The 18,036-nt window shown below is 35.8% G+C and overlaps 3 protein-coding genes across 3 annotated transcripts; all 3 read left to right on the forward strand.

Moving 5' to 3' along the window:
* Positions 1 to 3,619: 3,619 nt before the first annotated feature.
* On the forward strand, positions 3,620 to 7,176 carry LOC104118558 (F-box/FBD/LRR-repeat protein At1g13570-like). The gene is made up of 4 exons (XM_009629829.4): positions 3,620 to 4,129; positions 5,471 to 6,318; positions 6,403 to 6,561; positions 6,648 to 7,176. The coding sequence occupies exons 2-4, from the start codon at positions 5,485 to 5,487 to the stop codon at positions 6,978 to 6,980; spliced, it is 1,326 nt and encodes a 441-aa protein (XP_009628124.1). The 5' UTR covers positions 3,620 to 4,129; positions 5,471 to 5,484; the 3' UTR covers positions 6,981 to 7,176.
* A 1,027-nt stretch (positions 7,177 to 8,203) lies between these two features.
* Positions 8,204 to 11,344, forward strand: LOC104118557 (F-box/FBD/LRR-repeat protein At1g13570-like). Its single transcript, XM_070202064.1, has 4 exons — positions 8,204 to 8,395; positions 9,719 to 10,559; positions 10,654 to 10,812; positions 10,899 to 11,344. The coding sequence occupies exons 2-4, from the start codon at positions 10,419 to 10,421 to the stop codon at positions 11,223 to 11,225; spliced, it is 627 nt and encodes a 208-aa protein (XP_070058165.1). The 5' UTR covers positions 8,204 to 8,395; positions 9,719 to 10,418; the 3' UTR covers positions 11,226 to 11,344.
* LOC138892013 (F-box/FBD/LRR-repeat protein At1g13570-like) lies at positions 9,727 to 10,405 on the forward strand. The gene is made up of 2 exons (XM_070175704.1): positions 9,727 to 10,216; positions 10,329 to 10,405. The coding sequence occupies exons 1-2, from the start codon at positions 9,727 to 9,729 to the stop codon at positions 10,403 to 10,405; spliced, it is 567 nt and encodes a 188-aa protein (XP_070031805.1).
* Positions 11,345 to 18,036: the final 6,692 nt, after the last annotated feature.

Genomic DNA, 18,036 nt, shown 5'->3' on the forward strand with positions numbered 1-18,036 from the left:
GATTTTAGATTCGGGTTGTTCTTATCATATGTGTCCCAATCGGGATTTATTTATCACATATGAATCTATTGGAGGTGGAGTTGTATTGATGGGCAATAATGCTGCCTGCAAAGTTATTGAAAAAGGTACAGTCCGGTTCAAAATGCACTATGGTGTGGTGAGAACTCTCACCGATGTTAGACATATTCCTGACTTGAAGAAAAATCTCATCTCTTTGGGCACTCTAGAATCTCTTGGGTGCAAGTACACAGATGAAGGTGGAGTTCTGAAAATTTCTCATGGTGCTCTTGTGATCATGAAAGCACGCAGATCTGGTACGTTGTATACTCTTTTGGGATCTACTGTTACAGGTGCTGCTGCAGTTTCAATATCAGATAAATCAGATTCTGACATCACTAAATTGTGGCATATGCGATTGGGGCATATGAGTGAAAAAGGTCTTTCCATCCTCAATAAAAAAGGTCTCTTATGTGGCCAAAGTACCGAAAATATGGACTTCTGTGAATAATGTGTATTCGGAAAGCAGAAAAGAGTCAGTTTCAAATCTCCAGCGATTCATAGAACAAAAGGTACTTTGGATTACATTCATTCAGATCTTTGGGGTCCTTCACGTACCCCATCAAAAAGTGGTGCAGGTATATGTTAACTTTCATTGATGATTATTCAAGGAAAGTTTGGGTTTATTTCCTGAAAAATAAAAGTGATGTTTTCTTAAATTTCAAACAATGAAAAGTTTTGATTGAGAAGCAAACAGGAAAAGAGGTTAAGCGGCTTAGAATAGATAATGGCTTCGAATTTTGTAATGACGAATTCAACGAATTTTGCAAGAATGAAGGAATTGCTCGACATCGTATTGTGAGGATGACACCTCAACAAAATAGTGTAGCAGAAAGGATGAATAAAACTCTTTTGGAAAGGGCTCGTTGCATGATTTCAAATGCTGGGTTAACAAATGTCTTTTGGGCAGAAGCTATCTCTACAGCTTGTTATATTGTCAACCGAGCTCCTTCTGCACCTTTGAACTTTAAGACTCCAGAGAAAATGTGGTCAGGTACTCCTGCTAATTATTCTGATTTAAAGATATTTGGTTGCCTTGCATACATACATGTAAATGATGAAAAATTAGAGCCAAGGGCTAAAAAGTGCATTTTTCTTGGGTATGCATCTGGGGTGAAAGGATACCGACTATGGTATCCTGATCCCACGACACCAAAATTTATAATTAGCGGAGATGTAATCTTTGATGAATCCTCAATGTTACATTCTAGAAAAGAGTCTTCTAGTTCTTGTAATACAGATAAAGGAAAGAGCACACAGAACCAGGTAGAGATTGAGATTGACATTCCTTCTGAGCCAAGCTCATCACTTTGGAGCAGAATACAGTTGAAACTCCTGAAGTTGAGACAGAAGCTAAAATTTCTGAAGTTGAAACTCCTAAAGTTGAACTAGAAGAAGAGGAGTATTCTATAGCCAAACATAGACCAAGAAGAGAAGGTAAACAACCATTAAGGTTTGGAGATTATGTTGCATTTGCTTTTTCAGTTGCACAGAAAACTGAAGAAATTGGAGAACCATCAAAATATTCAGAAGCAGTTTCTGGTACTGACTCAGCCAAGTGGCTGGTTATAATGAATGAAGAAATTGAGTCTCTCCACAAGAATGGTACTTGGTCTCTTGTGAAGCCGCCATCAGGAAAAAGAATTGTTGGTTGCAAATGGGTCTTCAAGAAAAAGGATGGCATTCCAGGGGTTAAAGATGCGAGGTATAAGGCACGATTAGTTGCAAAGGGCTATAGTCATGTACAAGGAGTTGATTTTAATAAAATTTTCTCACCTGTTGTTAAATATAGCTCTATTCGTGTCTTGCTTGCCTTCGTTGCCATGTATGATTTGGAATTAGAACAACTAGATGTTAAGACAACTTTCTTATATGGTGAACTTGAGGAACAAATATACATGCATCAACCCGAAGGATTTGAAATTGAAGGAAAAGAAGATCATGTTTGCTTGTTGAAGAAATCCTTGTACGGATTAAAGCAGTCTCCAAGACAATGGTATAAAAGGTTTGATTCCTTTATGTTGGGTCATGGTTATTCGAGGAGTATGTATGATAGTTGTATTTACTTCCGGAAGTTAAATGATGGTTCATTTGTGTACCTATTATTATATGTTGAGACATGCTCATTGCTGCTAAGGATTTAACAGAAATTCACAATTTGAAAGGTAAGTTGAAAAGTGAATTTGAGATGAAATATTTGGGAGCAGCTAAGAAAATCCTTGGCATGGAGATCAAAAGAGATCGAAAAGCCAACAGGCTATTTCTGATCCAGAAGAAGTACTTGGAGAAAGTCTTGAAAATGTTTGGCATGAAAGATGCTAAACCAGTTAGTAACCCTCTTGCTGCTCATTTTAAGTTATCAGTTGCTCAATCCCCGCAGTCAGAGGAAGAAGAGAGGTACATGGCACAAGTTCCTTTTTTCAGTGCAGTCGACAGTATTATGTATGCAATGATTTTGTACACGTCCAGACATTTCACAAGCAGTGAGCGTAGTAAGCAGGTATATGGCTTTCCCTGGTAAAGCACATTGGCAGGTTGTGAAATGGATTCTCAGATACTTGCGAGGTACTTCAAACACGCGTTTGGAGTTTGGAAGAAATACTAACACTTTGGTTGATTTTGTAGACCCAGATTATGCAGGTGATCTTGACAAAAGAAAATCACTGACAGGCTATATATTTTGCATTGGTGGTTGCGCTATTAGTTGGAAAGCTACATTACAACATGTAGTGGATTTATCTACTACCGAAGCAGAATATATGGCAGTGACCGAGGCAATCAAAGAAGCCTTATGGTTAAGGGTCTATTTGCGGAACTCAGTTCACACCAAGGTGGTCTTACCATTTTATATGATAGTCAAAATGCCATTTACTTGACTAAAGATTAGATGTATCGTGAGAGAACGAAGCACATTGATATGAAGTATCATTTCATCCGAGAAACCATTGCTGAAGGAAAAGTCTCTGTTCAGAATATCAACTCTAGAGACAATCCTACTGACATGTTCACAAAACCTCTTCCAATGTCCAAGTTCAAGCTTTGCCTAAACTTAATTGGCATTTATGAAGAATGATTTTGCCTATTGAGGTTTTTGCGGAGAAGGTGGAGCAAATTTACTATATATAAGCCAAAATTAGGTCAATGTGAAGATTTGTAATATGGCCATTAATTTGGCTTCTTCTCAAGTGGGGGCCAAATTTTCGTGACATTTGCCATGACATAATATTCACTATAACAAATTTTGTGGATCATGACATTTGCCATGACATAATATCCACTATTAGGCCAAGGATTTCTTGCTATAAATAGAGGAGTTTCTCCTCATTTGTAAATACACCAATTCAAGAGTTTTTTACTCTTGTCTTTCTTTCTCCTCCTTTATTTCATTATAGAGTATTTTGTAAGAGAGTGAGTGTTGGGAAACACTTGTGTGCACCCTTTCTTTGGAGTGATCTTGTGAGGTTGTTCTCTTGGGTTATTTGGGACTAATTAGAGTATTTACTCTAATTTTGTACTCTTTTGTACTCTTGTTGGTATAGTGAAATTGCTACTTTCCGCTTGTGGACTTAAGTCACCTTGACCGAACCACGTTAAATTTGTGTCTTCTTTATATTCTTTAATTGCCGTTATTATCAACTTGCATTGTCTTTGTTATTATCATTATAACATTGTTTGGCTAAATTCTGCACTACCCGATTTACCAATCATAACAATAAATATATGTAATACAGAAAATTAATGACACCTGGACCCAAAAGAAAATAAAAAAATTAAAGACATTCATGCATGATTCATGCATTTTCCAGGATAAAAACGACGAGAGAATACTATTTAGGATCTTTTTGAAGCATATACTATTGGAAATTAATTTAAAAGTATGTAAGAGACAATAAGATAAACTAATTGGTCAAACTCAAATCCTAGCTTTTAATTAAGCTGATTTTGGCTTGTTAACAGAACTTATGGAAGTACTCAGCTTTAATTTTGGAGTTTCAGCAAACGTCAAACGATTCTCCAGAATCATTATGCAGCAAATTCCTCAAATATTCGTATTTACATCCCCTCTTTAAAGGTATCAAATTGTATGTTTTCCTTTATTTATTTTTTTCTTCTAATCTCTCTCCCTATCTCTCTTTTGATAATTAGCCCAAAACTCTCCCTTTCTAATGTTAAATTACGTTTATTCGATTGTATATGTATTTACTGTTGAGTCCCACATCGGCTCTTTAGGGATGAGATATTTTTATACGGTTTTGGGCAATCCTTACGTTATGAGCTAGCTTTTGAGGTTGAGTTAGACCCAAGATCTAATTTTTTCGGCTATCGAATATAAATAGTTTCTGATACGGGCCAAAAGTGAAAAAAACACGTTTTTTATCATGGTATCGGCAGAGGCGGATTCAGGATTTCAAGAGGATGGGTGCAGTGTTGTGAAGAAGTGTTTATATTTTGACGGGTTTAACTTTAGTCTCTTATCATGAACCCACTAAACTTTTGAAATTATAGGTTCAAAATTATATTCTTTTTGAAATTTTAGTAATTTTCACACACACACACACACACACACACATATATATATATATATATATATATATATATTTATTTAAGTAATTTTGAAGAAATATAGCATTGTTATACATGATTTAAGGAGAAGAGTATGAGTTCACGTGAACCCATATTCATCAACCTGAATACGCCTCTGGGTATCGGAGTCAGGCCCACTTCAATTCATTGTTTATGGGGTGTTGAATCCCACATCGCCATATTTAGGAATAGGATGGTCTCCTTACATGGTCAATCCTCACCTCACGAGCTAGCTTTTGGGGTGAGTTATACATTACCCATTCTTTAGATTCAGGTGTAGAGATGTCATGGCAATTTGACCTCCGAGTCTTTATATAATGGGATTGTCTGTCTACTATAATGAAGAAAGCATTGCTTATGATTTGTAACATTTTGTGTAGTACAAAATTCTAGCTGCAATACTTGGATCCTATGTTGTGCGGACTTTCCAAAACAGTTGCCGCACTCGTGTCGGATCCTCCAAAAATGCACTACTTTGACATGGTCTGGATTGGTTTCAAGCATTTTAAAGTATGCACATAGCTTGGATCTGCCTGGATCTATTGTTTCTCAAACTTAATATGTGTAACATCTTCATGGCATAATTGATAGTTAGTAGATTAGATTATATATTTGGATGAGTCAAGTGCAAAAATTTTGTGGTTCAAACATAAGGTAAAATGAGAATTGGTCTAACAGCTACTTTGACATGGTCTGGATTGGTTTCAAGCATTTTAAAGTATGCAGTTACTTTCCTGACTCTAATTAATAGTTGGATTTAGAATTGCAGCATGTTGGAATATGTTCTCAGATATATTTAAGTGCTTACATATTTTGTTCAAATGGCCAGAATTTGTAATCACAATGACAGATAGCTGCAACAGACTTGCAGTTGGAAGGGACAAAATCGATAGACTATCAGATCTTCCTATTAATGTCATACACCAGATTCAGGATCACATGTCTATTGAAGATGCTGCAAAAATGAGTATTTTGTCTAGTACGTGGAGATATGCTTGGGCTTCAAACCCGAAGCTCGTATTTAATACACAGTTTTGCACAAAGAGAATGGCGTCAAACACAATAGACATCATTAGTACAATTCTGTTGCAGCACCATGGAGCCATTAAGATATTCCTCGTAGATATTTCAGTTATACATTCTTCTCAGTACTCAGTTGTCGATCAATGGATGCTATTTTTGTCAACAAACGGTCTCGTGGATCTCACTCTTCAGAATCAAAACACTGTCAATGCTCCTTATGAATTGCCTTCCTATGTGTACAGTGTAGGACTAGAACGTTTGGTCCTGTCGAACTGCATTTTCAGACCGCCTTGTAGTTTTAGGGGTTTCCTCAAACTCAAAACGCTTTTATTAAAGCGAGTTGCTTTTGAATTAGTCGCTGCAACTTCTTCCCTCTTGATGCCAAACCTTGAGAGACTGCGTTTTACGCAATGTAGTGGCTTTCCTTTCTTGAATATATATGCCCCAAACCTTTTTTGTTTATGTTTCTATGGCTGTGGCAATGACACCTTAAAATTGAGTCCTTTCATGGAATGCGCGAAGCTGAAGATAGTTGCAATTGAATCACACGACGAAGTTTCACTAAACAGACAAGATAAAGCAATGAAATTGACGAATCTTCTTAGCAGCTGGCCAAACCTTAGTCATCTTATTTTGGGCAGATACTTCCTCAAGGTAAGTTGCGAAAAATGGATATGTTTGCAAATATTTATAATGTTATAATCTTATTCTTTTGTGGTTGTTTAATTTGCTGTCTAGTTTTTTGCTTCTGGTACTGGAGCAGAGAGTCTTCCCACGCGCCTCGCCAGATTGAGATGTCTCTATTTATCAGATTGTGATTTTGACAGAGAAGATCAAATATCTCCGCTTCTAAGCATTCTTAGAAGTTCTCCAAATTTAGAGATACTTCAAATTCTGGTAAGTAGCTGAATTCATGAGTTGTAAGGCATTTTGCGAGTAAAGAGCTGAAAACATTACTGATTTTACTTTTAAACTGCTTTTAGTCGGGCCAGAGGAAGAAAGGTGACATGGAAGTCGATGTAAATCTTACTGATGAACCAGACTGCAGGACACAAGGACGACTCAATAACCTTCAAATATTGCAAATAAAAAATTTCCATGGTTCAAGAACTGAATCGCGCTTTGTAAGGTTCATTCTTGGCTCTACTCCTTTACTCCGGAAAGCTATCCTTTTGGTCGATACAAGTGTTAATGAAAGACAATACTTGAAGATCTCAGAGGAGTTGATGCGTTTTCCTCGAGCATCTCCTACATCGAAAATTGTATTCCGACCATGGTCAAAAGAACAAGCCAGGTCTTCAATGCCATGTTGTTGAGATGGCCGGAATCAGAGGTGGAGTCAAGATTTGAAGTTATGGGTTCGAAAATCTAATCTGTTTAAGTTACTGGGTTCTAAATTTAATAAGTTGTACATATTCGATAAATTTCTTAAAACAAATACATGGTTTGGACAATAGTTACTGGATTTGGCCGAACCCGTAAGTTGTGTTCTAGCTCCGTACCTTGCCGGAACCCCTTTCTTGCTCTTCATCGTCATCTTGCCTTCTCTTCTATATGTTTGAATGACAGTACAGGATCTTTTATTTTGTTTCTTGAACTAATGGATCGAAATTGTGATTGTATACAATTCTTTAGATTCAGGTGTAAAATGTCTCTTTAGTGCTAACTAATTAGAGTTATATTGTCCACAAGGGTTGGCTGAGTTGGTTGGGTGAGTGTTTTCGCGGAAACCTGTGATTGATTTCCGTCACCAGCAGCCTCCTCAGTCAGAGCTCGTCGCATTGGGTTTGCCTATTGCGATTTACATCTCCTATATGGTTTTGCGAGCTATCAGTGAACGGGTTACCCAGCGCGCACACGAAAGACAGCAGCGGCATAACGTTTTCTGTTGTCCAAAGTTCTGTAAAAGAGATCAAAGAAGGCATATTGTTGGAATTTTGCATTCAATAAAATTTCTACCTAAACTGAAGCTGCCATTCAGAGTTTGACATCACATTCTGCTACCTGCAAATCTTTGTTTAATGCTAATCAGTAGAGTGTATGGAATTCTATCTTTGTATTATTTTACGCGGAATAGAGTATGGAATAAAAATACGTGTATTAATTATACCTAGATTAGAATATTAAAAATTCTTAAAAAATGAAAGAATAATGCAAACAGAAAAATGATACATATATTAAAGAGTGCAAAATAGAAAGAACTCAAACTTGAGAGTCAAGTATTCAGCATCATAATAATCAACATAATTTAAAAAAAAATCCTAAAAGTTGGAAGTGACACAACCTCAATTTTAATAAATAAAAAAAACTCGACAAGTAAAAGAATAGAAATCACTTGGAATTGAAAAATTAACTTAAAGACAATATCAAAAACTATTACTACATTATAAGTGTATTTAATATGTTATGTCAAATAATTAACCCATCTTATTTTCAAGTTATTAATCTCACTCAATTATGAACGAATAATTGCGGTTGATTTTTAAGTTATCTGAAAAATTATTTTACACTGTAAAACAGAGTTAACACAAATAAAAAATAAAAAATAAAAAAGCTCCCGCACATGTCAGGAAATCCAAATCCAATTCCCAACCAAAATGGGAAACTGGTCGTTGGTTTTCATATCTATAAAACCTTTGTTACTCGTCGACTTTCCTCTGGTACAAAACCCGAAACATCGAACACTCTCAAAAATCTCCTCAAATATTCATATTGACATCCCTCTTTAAAGGTATCAAATTGTATGTTTTCCTTCTTTTTTAAAAAAAAAAAAAAAAACTCTCTTGATAATTAGTTCCTTTCTTAAGGTAAATTGTGATTACTGTAACTGGATATGTACTTTTACGAGTTAATTATACGTTTCAATGAATTGCAATTGTGATGGTATAAATACTATAGTCATTCTTTATATTCAGGCTTCCTTGTGCGGGGTCTAATCGGAAACATCTCTCTACCTTCTCAAAGTAAGGTTTGCCTATACACTTACCCTCCCCAGACCCCATTGTTGTTGTTATAGTATTCTTTATATTCAGGCTTTCTTGTACCAAGGGTCTATCGGAAACATGTTTGACTTCTCAAAGCAAGGTCTGTGTATACACTACCCTCCCAGATCCCACTCGTGGTATTACACTGAGTTTTTTGTTGTTGTTGTTGTTATTGTTGTTGTTGTAGTAGTAGTATTTATATTCAGGCTTCCTTGTGCCAAGGGTCTATCGGAAATAACTTTCTCTATCTTATCAAAAAGTATGCTCACACACTACCCTCCCCAGACCCCCCACTCGTTGGATTACATTGAGTTTGTTGTTGTTGTTGTTGTAGTAGCAGTAGCAGTAGTATTCTTTATATTCAGGTGTAAAGAAACTCTTTAGTACTAGCTAATTAAAGTTATGTTGCTAGAATTGCTTACTAACAAGCTATATAAACTATAAAGATATGTATACTACATTCAATATATTTTATTGGGATTGTCATAGTTCAATAACATTGATAAAGATGTTTTAAAGTTTTATATGGTCCAAATTAAGTTCTCGTAGTTGCAATTGTTGGATCTTTTTTGAAGCTTAACTTCTTCCTGGCACACTTGGTAGAATAGTTTGTATATATCCATGGCGAAGCCAGGAATTACGCTAAGGGCGTTCAAGATTTACTATACATAAAAGTAATTTTTGATTTATATACCCCGTATTATTTTTTATTTATATAGTATAATTTTTCGATGAAGGGTATTCAACTGATCACCCTTTATTGTATGTGGCTATGCCTGTGTGTATAATACTGATAAATGTTTGGATGTCCAACCCAAGGTAAACTGAGAATTGGTCTAACACTTATGCTAGCTATCTGTATAGCAAGAGCTTTGCTCTGACATACATTCATTCCCCGTGGTTTTATTGTGATAGACAAGAGTTGACATGAGTTTCGATTGATGTGCGTCTTAAAGTATGACATTACTTTCTTGACTATAATGTAGAGCTACGTTGGATTTGTGTATGCAGCATGTTGAAACATGTTCTCATTTATGTTTAAGTTCCCTCTGTTTTGTTCAAATGACCAGAAGTCAGAATGGCGATGACAGATAGCTGTAAGAGACTTGCAGTTGGAGGGGACAAACTCGATATGCTTACGGATCTTCCTATTAATGTCATACACCAGATTCAGGATCACATGTCCATTGAGGATGCTGCAAAATTGAGTGTTTTGTCTAGAGCATGGAGATATGTTTGGGCTTCAAACCCGAAACTCGTGTTTAATGCACAGTTTTGCACAAAGAGAACACCATCAGACACAAGAGACATCATTAGTACAATTCTGTTCCAACACCATGGAGCCATTAAGACGTTCCTCATGGATATATCGATAATACATTCTTCCCAACACTTAGTTGTCGATCGATGGATGCTATTTTTGTCAAGGAATGGTCTCGTGAATCTCACTCTTCAGAATCAAAACAATGGCAATGCTCCTTATAAATTGCCTTCATATGTGTATGGTGTGGGACTAGAACGTTTAGTCCTGTCGAACTGCATTTTCAGGCCACCATGCAGTTTTAGGGGTTTCCACATGCTCAAATGGATTCAATTTAAGCGAGTTGCCTTCGAATTAGACGTTGCAAATTCTTCCCTTTGGATGCCAAACCTTAAGATTCTGTGTTTTATGTATTGCAGCGGTCTTCGTTTCTTCAATATACATGCCCCAGAACTTTCAATATTATCTTTGCATAGCTGTGCTACCCTTAAATTGAGTTCTTTCATGAAATGTGGGAAGCTGAGAATACTTGGAATTACATTCCAAGAAGAAGTACCCAAAACAGACAAGATAAAGCGATGAATTTGACCAATTTTCTCAGCTGTTGGCATAATGTTAGTCATCTTATTTTGGGCAGATACTTCCTCAAGGTTAGTTGCAAAAATTGATTTATCTGCACAGCTCAGAATAATGCACATATATGTAATGTTTAACCTTATTCTTTTGTGGTTTTTTGCTGTCTAGGTTTTAGCTTCTGGTACTAGAGCAGAGAGTCTTCCCACGCGCCTCACCAATTTGAGATATCTCTATTTTTTTGATTATAATTTTGATGGTGAAGATCAAATATTTCCCCTTCTAAGGATTCTTAGAAGTTGTCCCAGTTTGAAGATACTTCAATTTCTTGTAAGTAGCTAAATTCATGAGTTGTTAATCATTTTATGAGTAAAGAGCTGAAAACATTACTTACTTCACTTTTAAACTACTTTTAGTCTAGCCAGGGGAAGAAAGATGATAAGAAAGTGGATGTAAACTATTTTGAAGAACCAGACTGCACGGCACAAGGATTCAATAATCTTCAAACATTGCATATAAACAAATTCTATGGTTCAAGAACTGAATTGCGCTTTGTAAGGTTCATACTTGGCTCTGCCCCTTTACTCCGTAAGGCCATCCTTTTGGTAGATTCAAGTATTAATGAAAGCCAATCCTTGAAGATCTCAAAGGAGTTGATGCGGTTCCCTCGGGCATCTCCTAAATCGGAAATTGTATTCGAACCATGGTCAAAAGTACAAACTAGGCTAGTGCTACGTTGTTGAGATGGCCAGAACTCCTTTCTCAACTCTTCATCATCATCTTGATTCTTGCCTTCTGTTTGTTTTATTGACTATCGTAGAGGATATTGTATTTTGTATCTTTGCATATTCGCCTTGGATAATTATGCTTTTCGTTCCTTAATTAACAATTGTTAAGCAATTGTTGAAGGACTGCATTTTTCTGTATTATATCCCAAGCTAATGCATACAGAGAGATCTGGTGTGAATAAGTAAATATGTGCACTAGCGCTGTATTTTTGAAGGGGAGTAAGCCTGAGATCGAAATTAAGTTAAAAAATTTCGTGCTATTAATTCCTGCTTTCTGTGAACCAGTATAATGCATCTTTTCCTTCAATTTGTAGCATTGCAGAGGTAATTCTACAAACTACTTTGACTTGTTACTTCTTTTCCTTCTGCTACTGTGTACTGATATAAAATGGTTTCGAGAAAAATAGACAGAAACATGATGAATTAACACCTCATCTCGAAGAAGTGCTCTTGAAGGGGTAATGTAGGATCAGCTACTGGCGCCATGCTGGAATTTGGAGCGCTAACAGAGCTGGTAGTTGGCTCCTTGGCGTAACCGGGCTTAACACAGGAGCACTAACATGCTCAGGATGTGTCGGACGCTAGACTTGCTTCATCAAGGATTCTTGCTGAGCCTGAGAAAATATAGCCAAAGGTGAGGTCTAGCAGCAAAATGCAGATAGCCTGGAGTGCTTTAGAGGTTAGTTGGTAAACTCTGGCCATTTTTTCGTGTGAATAATGCTATAACAAAAAAAAAACAAATGAAGAGTTAAAATAAGAAGTGGAGGTAATAAGGTAGTTGTGGTAAATAGTGATAAATACCCTTGTAGGTACTATTTTGTTGCAGAAGACCAAATCCGAAAACGGACATCACCTCATGGGTTCTGGATTTTAGAACGACGACTTCAAGTGTTAATGACTGGGTTCTAAATTTAATATTTGTGCGCATTTAATATTTTTCTTAACACAAATACAGTGTTTGAGCAGAAGCTATTGGGTTCGACCGAATATATATATAGCTCGGCTTCTGCCTCCGCCATTGGGTTTGAAGGAATCAAATCCGATTTTTTTTTGCTGATTGTCTAGGCTGTGAAAGTGGATTATCCTCATAGTAACTGAGGGATCAAGAACTTTAGGAACAAAGAGGTACAAGTATTTCTGTTGATGAATTAAGTTTTAGATGTTTAGTCGTCTTAAACTAATGAAAGTAATTTATCCGATATGAGAAAATTAATTAGTGGTTTTTGGCATCTGCACGCAGAATTGCCTCGTCTCATATTTCCTTTATTTTCCTGGCATTACAATAAATAGAATTGCAAGCAGCATAATGCAATTTTACTTTTTTTATGTGGGCAAAAGTGTTTGGATCGGGAGCTCGGGTAGTGCGGAATTTAGTCAAACAACGTTATAATTTAGTCAAAGAGGTACAAGTATTTCTGTTGATGAATTAAGTTTTAGATGTTTAGTCGTCTTAAACTAATGAAAGTAATTTATCCGATATGAGAAAATTAATTAGTGGTTTTCGGCATCTGCACGCAGAATTGCCTCGTTTCATATTTCCTTTATTTTCCTGGCATTACAATAAATAGAATTGCAAGCAGCATAATGCAATTTTACTTTTTTTATGTGGGCAAAAGTGTTTGGATTGGGAGCTCGGGTAGTGCGGAATTTAGTCAAACAACGTTATAATGACAATAACAAAGACAATGCAAGTTGATAACAACAACAATTAAAGCATATAAAGGAAACACCAATTTAACGTGGTTCGTTCAAAGTGACTGACGTCCACAAGCGGAGAGGAGCAATTTCATTATACCAATAAGAGTACAAAAGAGAGTACAAAATTAGAGTAAATACTCTAATTAATCCTAAATATCCTAAGAGAATAACCTCATAAGATCACTCCAAAGAAAGGGTGTGTTCATACAAGTGCTTCCCAACACTCAACTCTCATACAAAACACTCTTAATAAAGGAGAAAAGGAAGAAACAAGAAATGAAGACACAAGTCTTGTTGGTGTGTATAAAATGAAGTATTGGCCTTTTTTGCCTCTTAGTTGTAAAAGAAAAGATACAATTTGTACAAATGATATCCACCACACAATGCAATATTTTTAGGTCTCGAAAAATATTGCCAACAAAGTCTATACTTTACAAATATGCTTATGCTTATGCTTATGTGAGATGGATTTCATTAACCAAAATATTGGCAATATTACAAAAAGAATGGAATTTAGCATTAAATATTGTTGGAGTGAGCAAAGGAACCAGAGGCAAAGGCTGCAGCCAAGATTAGCTTTCTTCTTGAAAAGAAAAAACGTTGAAATTAACTCTTTTCACTAAATATACAATACAAAAGTTCTTGAAGAAAATCAAAATTAAGCTAGCCTAATTACTCTTTTTTGTCCAAAATGATCACAAAGTCCAATTAAAATAATGAGCCCTTATTTTATTATTTTTTTGTTCGTCTACGCTTTTTGTTCATCGCGATTTTCTTTCCTCGAAGATATTTGTTGCAAGGTAGATTTAAGATTTGGATTTTGTGGGTTATAAATTCTAGAGTAGCAACATTTTGAGGCTTATGAAAATCTCCAAAAGACTTCTTAAGATTAACTGATACACGGACTTGATGAATATCTTTTTATCGAAGTTGTTATCTTTGCCAATTTTCACCTCTTACTTTAATCTGATAATTTTGTCTATCGTTCTTAGTAAGTTTACTTGATAAAAGCCAACAGAAGATAAACTTGAAGAATGCAAACATCTAACTACAAATATTAGAAGTATTAAATCTATTCCGAATTTCCTAGTCCTTGTGTCTCACTACAATCTTTTTACTTTTATCTCTACTAAATGGTTCTAACACAACTATACTTATCTATCTATCTATCTATACTATATTAAAAGTAGTAAAGTCCTTAGCGAAATATCGTTCGCCTTTTTTACCCTTTAAAAAAATATTTCACATTGGATGAATTTATAATTTTAAGTTGCTTTCCTAAATTTTAGGACTTTAAAATTAACTAAAATTTTGTTTATTAAATCTTTTCTCATTAAACTAGGTAGCAAATCCTAATATTTAGCACTTTAAATTATTAAACTTTTTACCTTATATGAATTTCCTAATTTGACGTCCGTTAATATTAAAGCTTTAAAACTATACTAAAACTATAAGATTTTCTTATTATTCAGAACTTTAGAAATTATGCATTAGCAATATTTTCTAGGAGTCAAAAGCACAATGATTCCGGAAGCACAAAAACGAATCAAAATTGACATACTAATGAGCTTTTAACTATTTGAAATCAAAAAATTTATTGAATAAAGTTCTAATTATAGTTAATATTTAAAAATTTGGATGAGCTAATATTAAAAATTTATTAATAAAAATTAAGTTATTTTCTTCAATATTGAGAATAAATAATTAAGTATTTGAATTAACTAATGCAAAAGAGTTCAATTTAATATATTTTTAAATTCGTTATATAAGTAAGTTTATTTGTCAAGTTGACAAAACTCTTAAGGTATATAAACTAATTTATGTAAGAAGAGTATTAACGGTGAAAGAAATTATATAAAATTAAGAGTCAAATTGATAACAATGTAAATCTGAAGCAATAAAGATGAAATAATAGAAGACCATATATATGATAAAAGAGTTATCATTTTTTTTGTTTCTTGCATTCAGTGATTCAGTCTAATAGGTGACAATGTCTCACTATATTATCTTTTTAAATTAAGTTATTTGTTATAAAATGTTATTCAACATTAGTTTTTCTTTAAACTTTACATTGTTACTATCAATTTTTAGGAGGTATAATGTCAACTTTCATCCTAAATTTCTAGATGTCACGACCTCCAAAATATCAATACTAGGCAAGCCGACAATCTCAATAAAACACAATATCTTTTAAGTTTGAAAACATAATACTTGAATTCAATAGAAAAACCTCACAATTTCAGATACAAAACACTCCCAAAATCCGGTGTCACTGAGTACATGAGCATCTAAATGGATACAAAGTCTGACTGATAAAAATACTATTTGAAAGTATAGAACAACACAATAACTGAAAGAAAGAGAGTCAAGGTCAATGGACGCTAGACAACTACCTTGATAGTCTCCAATTGATAGCACTCTGAAATCTAATAGTCGCCGTGTCTGAAAGCATCTGGATCTGCACACGAGGTGCAGAGTGTAGTATATGTACAACCAACTCAATAAGTAACAAGACTAACCTCTGGGCTTAAAGTAGTGACGAGCTCCGCAGGTACAGTCCAGTATATAAATAACGGTACAGAAATGTAGGCATACTTTCAAGTTCAACAGTTAAACTTAGTACAAGTAGGATAGATCAATACTGCATGATATGAGGGATATGACATCTCAGTGGAAAACCTCATGCACTCCTAATCACTAATCGATCGGTCACTCAGTACTGTTTATGGCCAATCTAGCCTAGGGATATTCTATCTCGTATATGTATATTTCGACTCAGTACCGAATAAGGTCAATCCGGCCTGGGGTAATTTTATCCCCAAATGCAAATGATTCAGACAAGATCCATGTCCAGGGAAAATCGTCACAAATATAAATAAGTAAGGCAAGTCTATGCCCTAGGAAGTTCATCTCGTATATAAATCATCTACGCTCACTATGGGGGGTGCAGACTCCGGAGAGACTCCTTCAGCCCAAGCATGATATAAAGCCGATATGGCCTACTGCAGGCGGGGCATCCCCGATCCATATAATAATAATGCCTATAAGGCCTGCTGCAGGCGGGCACTCCCGATTCATAGAATAATAATATATATAAAGCCAATATGGCCTGCTGCAGGCGGGCAGCCCCGATCCCATAAATATCCTCACAATGGATGAACATGACTGAGAATGAAATATAAAGTTTTAAAAACAATTAAATTCAACGGCGACACGACCCTATGGGTCCCAAAACATTGGCACGTAGCTTAAACATGATCTTTAATACGAGTCTCAGCTCAATTCTTCTAACACGTGGAGAATATGCGGATAAAAACATGATTCTTTAATTTTACAACTTCACATAATTTATTCAAGTCACAATTTATTTGGTGCACGCCCACACGCTCGTCACCTAGCATGTGCGTCACCTCCAAACAATTGATATAACACCAAACTCGGGGATTCATACCCTCAGAACCAAGTTTAGAAATGTTACTTACCTCAAGCCGTGTAATTCTTTACTCCGCTATGCCCTTGCCTCACAAATTGGTCTCCGAAAGCCCCGAATCTAGTCATAATTAATTCTATTTAGTCAATACAATTTATTGGAATTAAATCCATATGAAAATACTAATTTTCCAACAAAATCCGAAATTTAACTTGAAAATCGCCCGTGGGGCCCACGTCACAAAACCCGACAAAAGTTACAAAATATGAACCTCATTCAACTACGAGTCCAACCATATAAATTTTACCAAATTCCGACATCAACTCGACCCTCAAATCTTCAAATTAAACCAAGAGGGTTTTCTAAATTTTCCAACTTAATTCACCAATTAAATGTTAAAAACAACCATGGATTCGGATAATTTAACCAATATTGAATTAAAAACACTTACCCCATTATTTTTCTTGAAAATCTTTCGAAAATCGCCTTTTCCTGAGCTCCAAATCGGTAAAAATGGAAGTCCCATTTTCAAAACTTAAACTCACTGCCCATGCTTTTCTTTTTCGCGAACGCGGACACTTCCTCACGTTCGCGAAGCACATTTTTGTGCTGCCCAGAATTTCTCTTACGCGAACGCAAGCCTGGCATCGCGAACACGATGTTTCACCAGGCGGCTCAAACGCGAACGCATCCTCTCCACCGCGAACGTAAAGAACAAACTCATCCAGGCCTGCTTTCCCTTACGCGAACGCGAGGCACCAATCGCGAACGCGTAGGCTTGCCCATCAAACCTTCGCGAACGCATGCCCTCAGTCGCAAACGCGAAGCACAAAATGGCCCAGTCTAAATTTGCTATTCGTGAACGCGAAGAGCAAATATTGTCAGCCCCTCAGTTCCTCTTCGCGAACGCGAGGCTGCTCTCGCGAACACGATGAAGGAAACCAGATAGAGACATCAGAAAATTTCAGTAAAGTTCCAAGTTCAAAATTCAATCCGTTAACCCTCCGAAACTCACCCGAGGCACCCGGGACCTCAACCAAATACACCAACAAGTCCTAAAACATCATACGAACTTAATCGAAATCTCAAATCACATCAAACAATGCTAAAATCACGAATCATACTCCAATTCAAGCTTTATGAAATTAAGAATTTTCAACTTCTACATTCAATGCCGAAACCTATCAAATCATGTCCGATTGACCCCAAATTTTGCACACAAGTCATAAATGACATAACGGACCTATTCTAATTTCCAAAATTAGATTCCGACCCCGATATCAAAAAGTCAACTCCCAGTCAAACTTTCATATTTAATTTTTGTTTTAGCCATTTCAAGCCTAATCTAACTACGGACTTTCAAATAATTTTTTCGGACACGCTTCCAAGTCTAAGATCACCATACAGAGCTATTGGAATCATCAGAATTTTATTCTGGGGTCATTTACACATAGTCAATATCCGGTTAGCCTTTTCAACTTAAGTTTTCATATTTGAGACTAAGTGTCTCATTTTATTTCAAAACCTCATCGGACCCGAACCAATTACCCTGGAAAGTTATAGAACAACTGTAAAGCACAAATTGAGCAGTAAATGGGAGAACGGGGCTGAAATACGCAAAATGACCGGTCGGGTAGT

The sequence above is a fragment of the Nicotiana tomentosiformis genome, chromosome 5 (genome assembly GCF_000390325.3).
Source record: "Nicotiana tomentosiformis chromosome 5, ASM39032v3, whole genome shotgun sequence".
Lineage (NCBI taxonomy): Eukaryota > Viridiplantae > Streptophyta > Magnoliopsida > Solanales > Solanaceae > Nicotiana > Nicotiana tomentosiformis.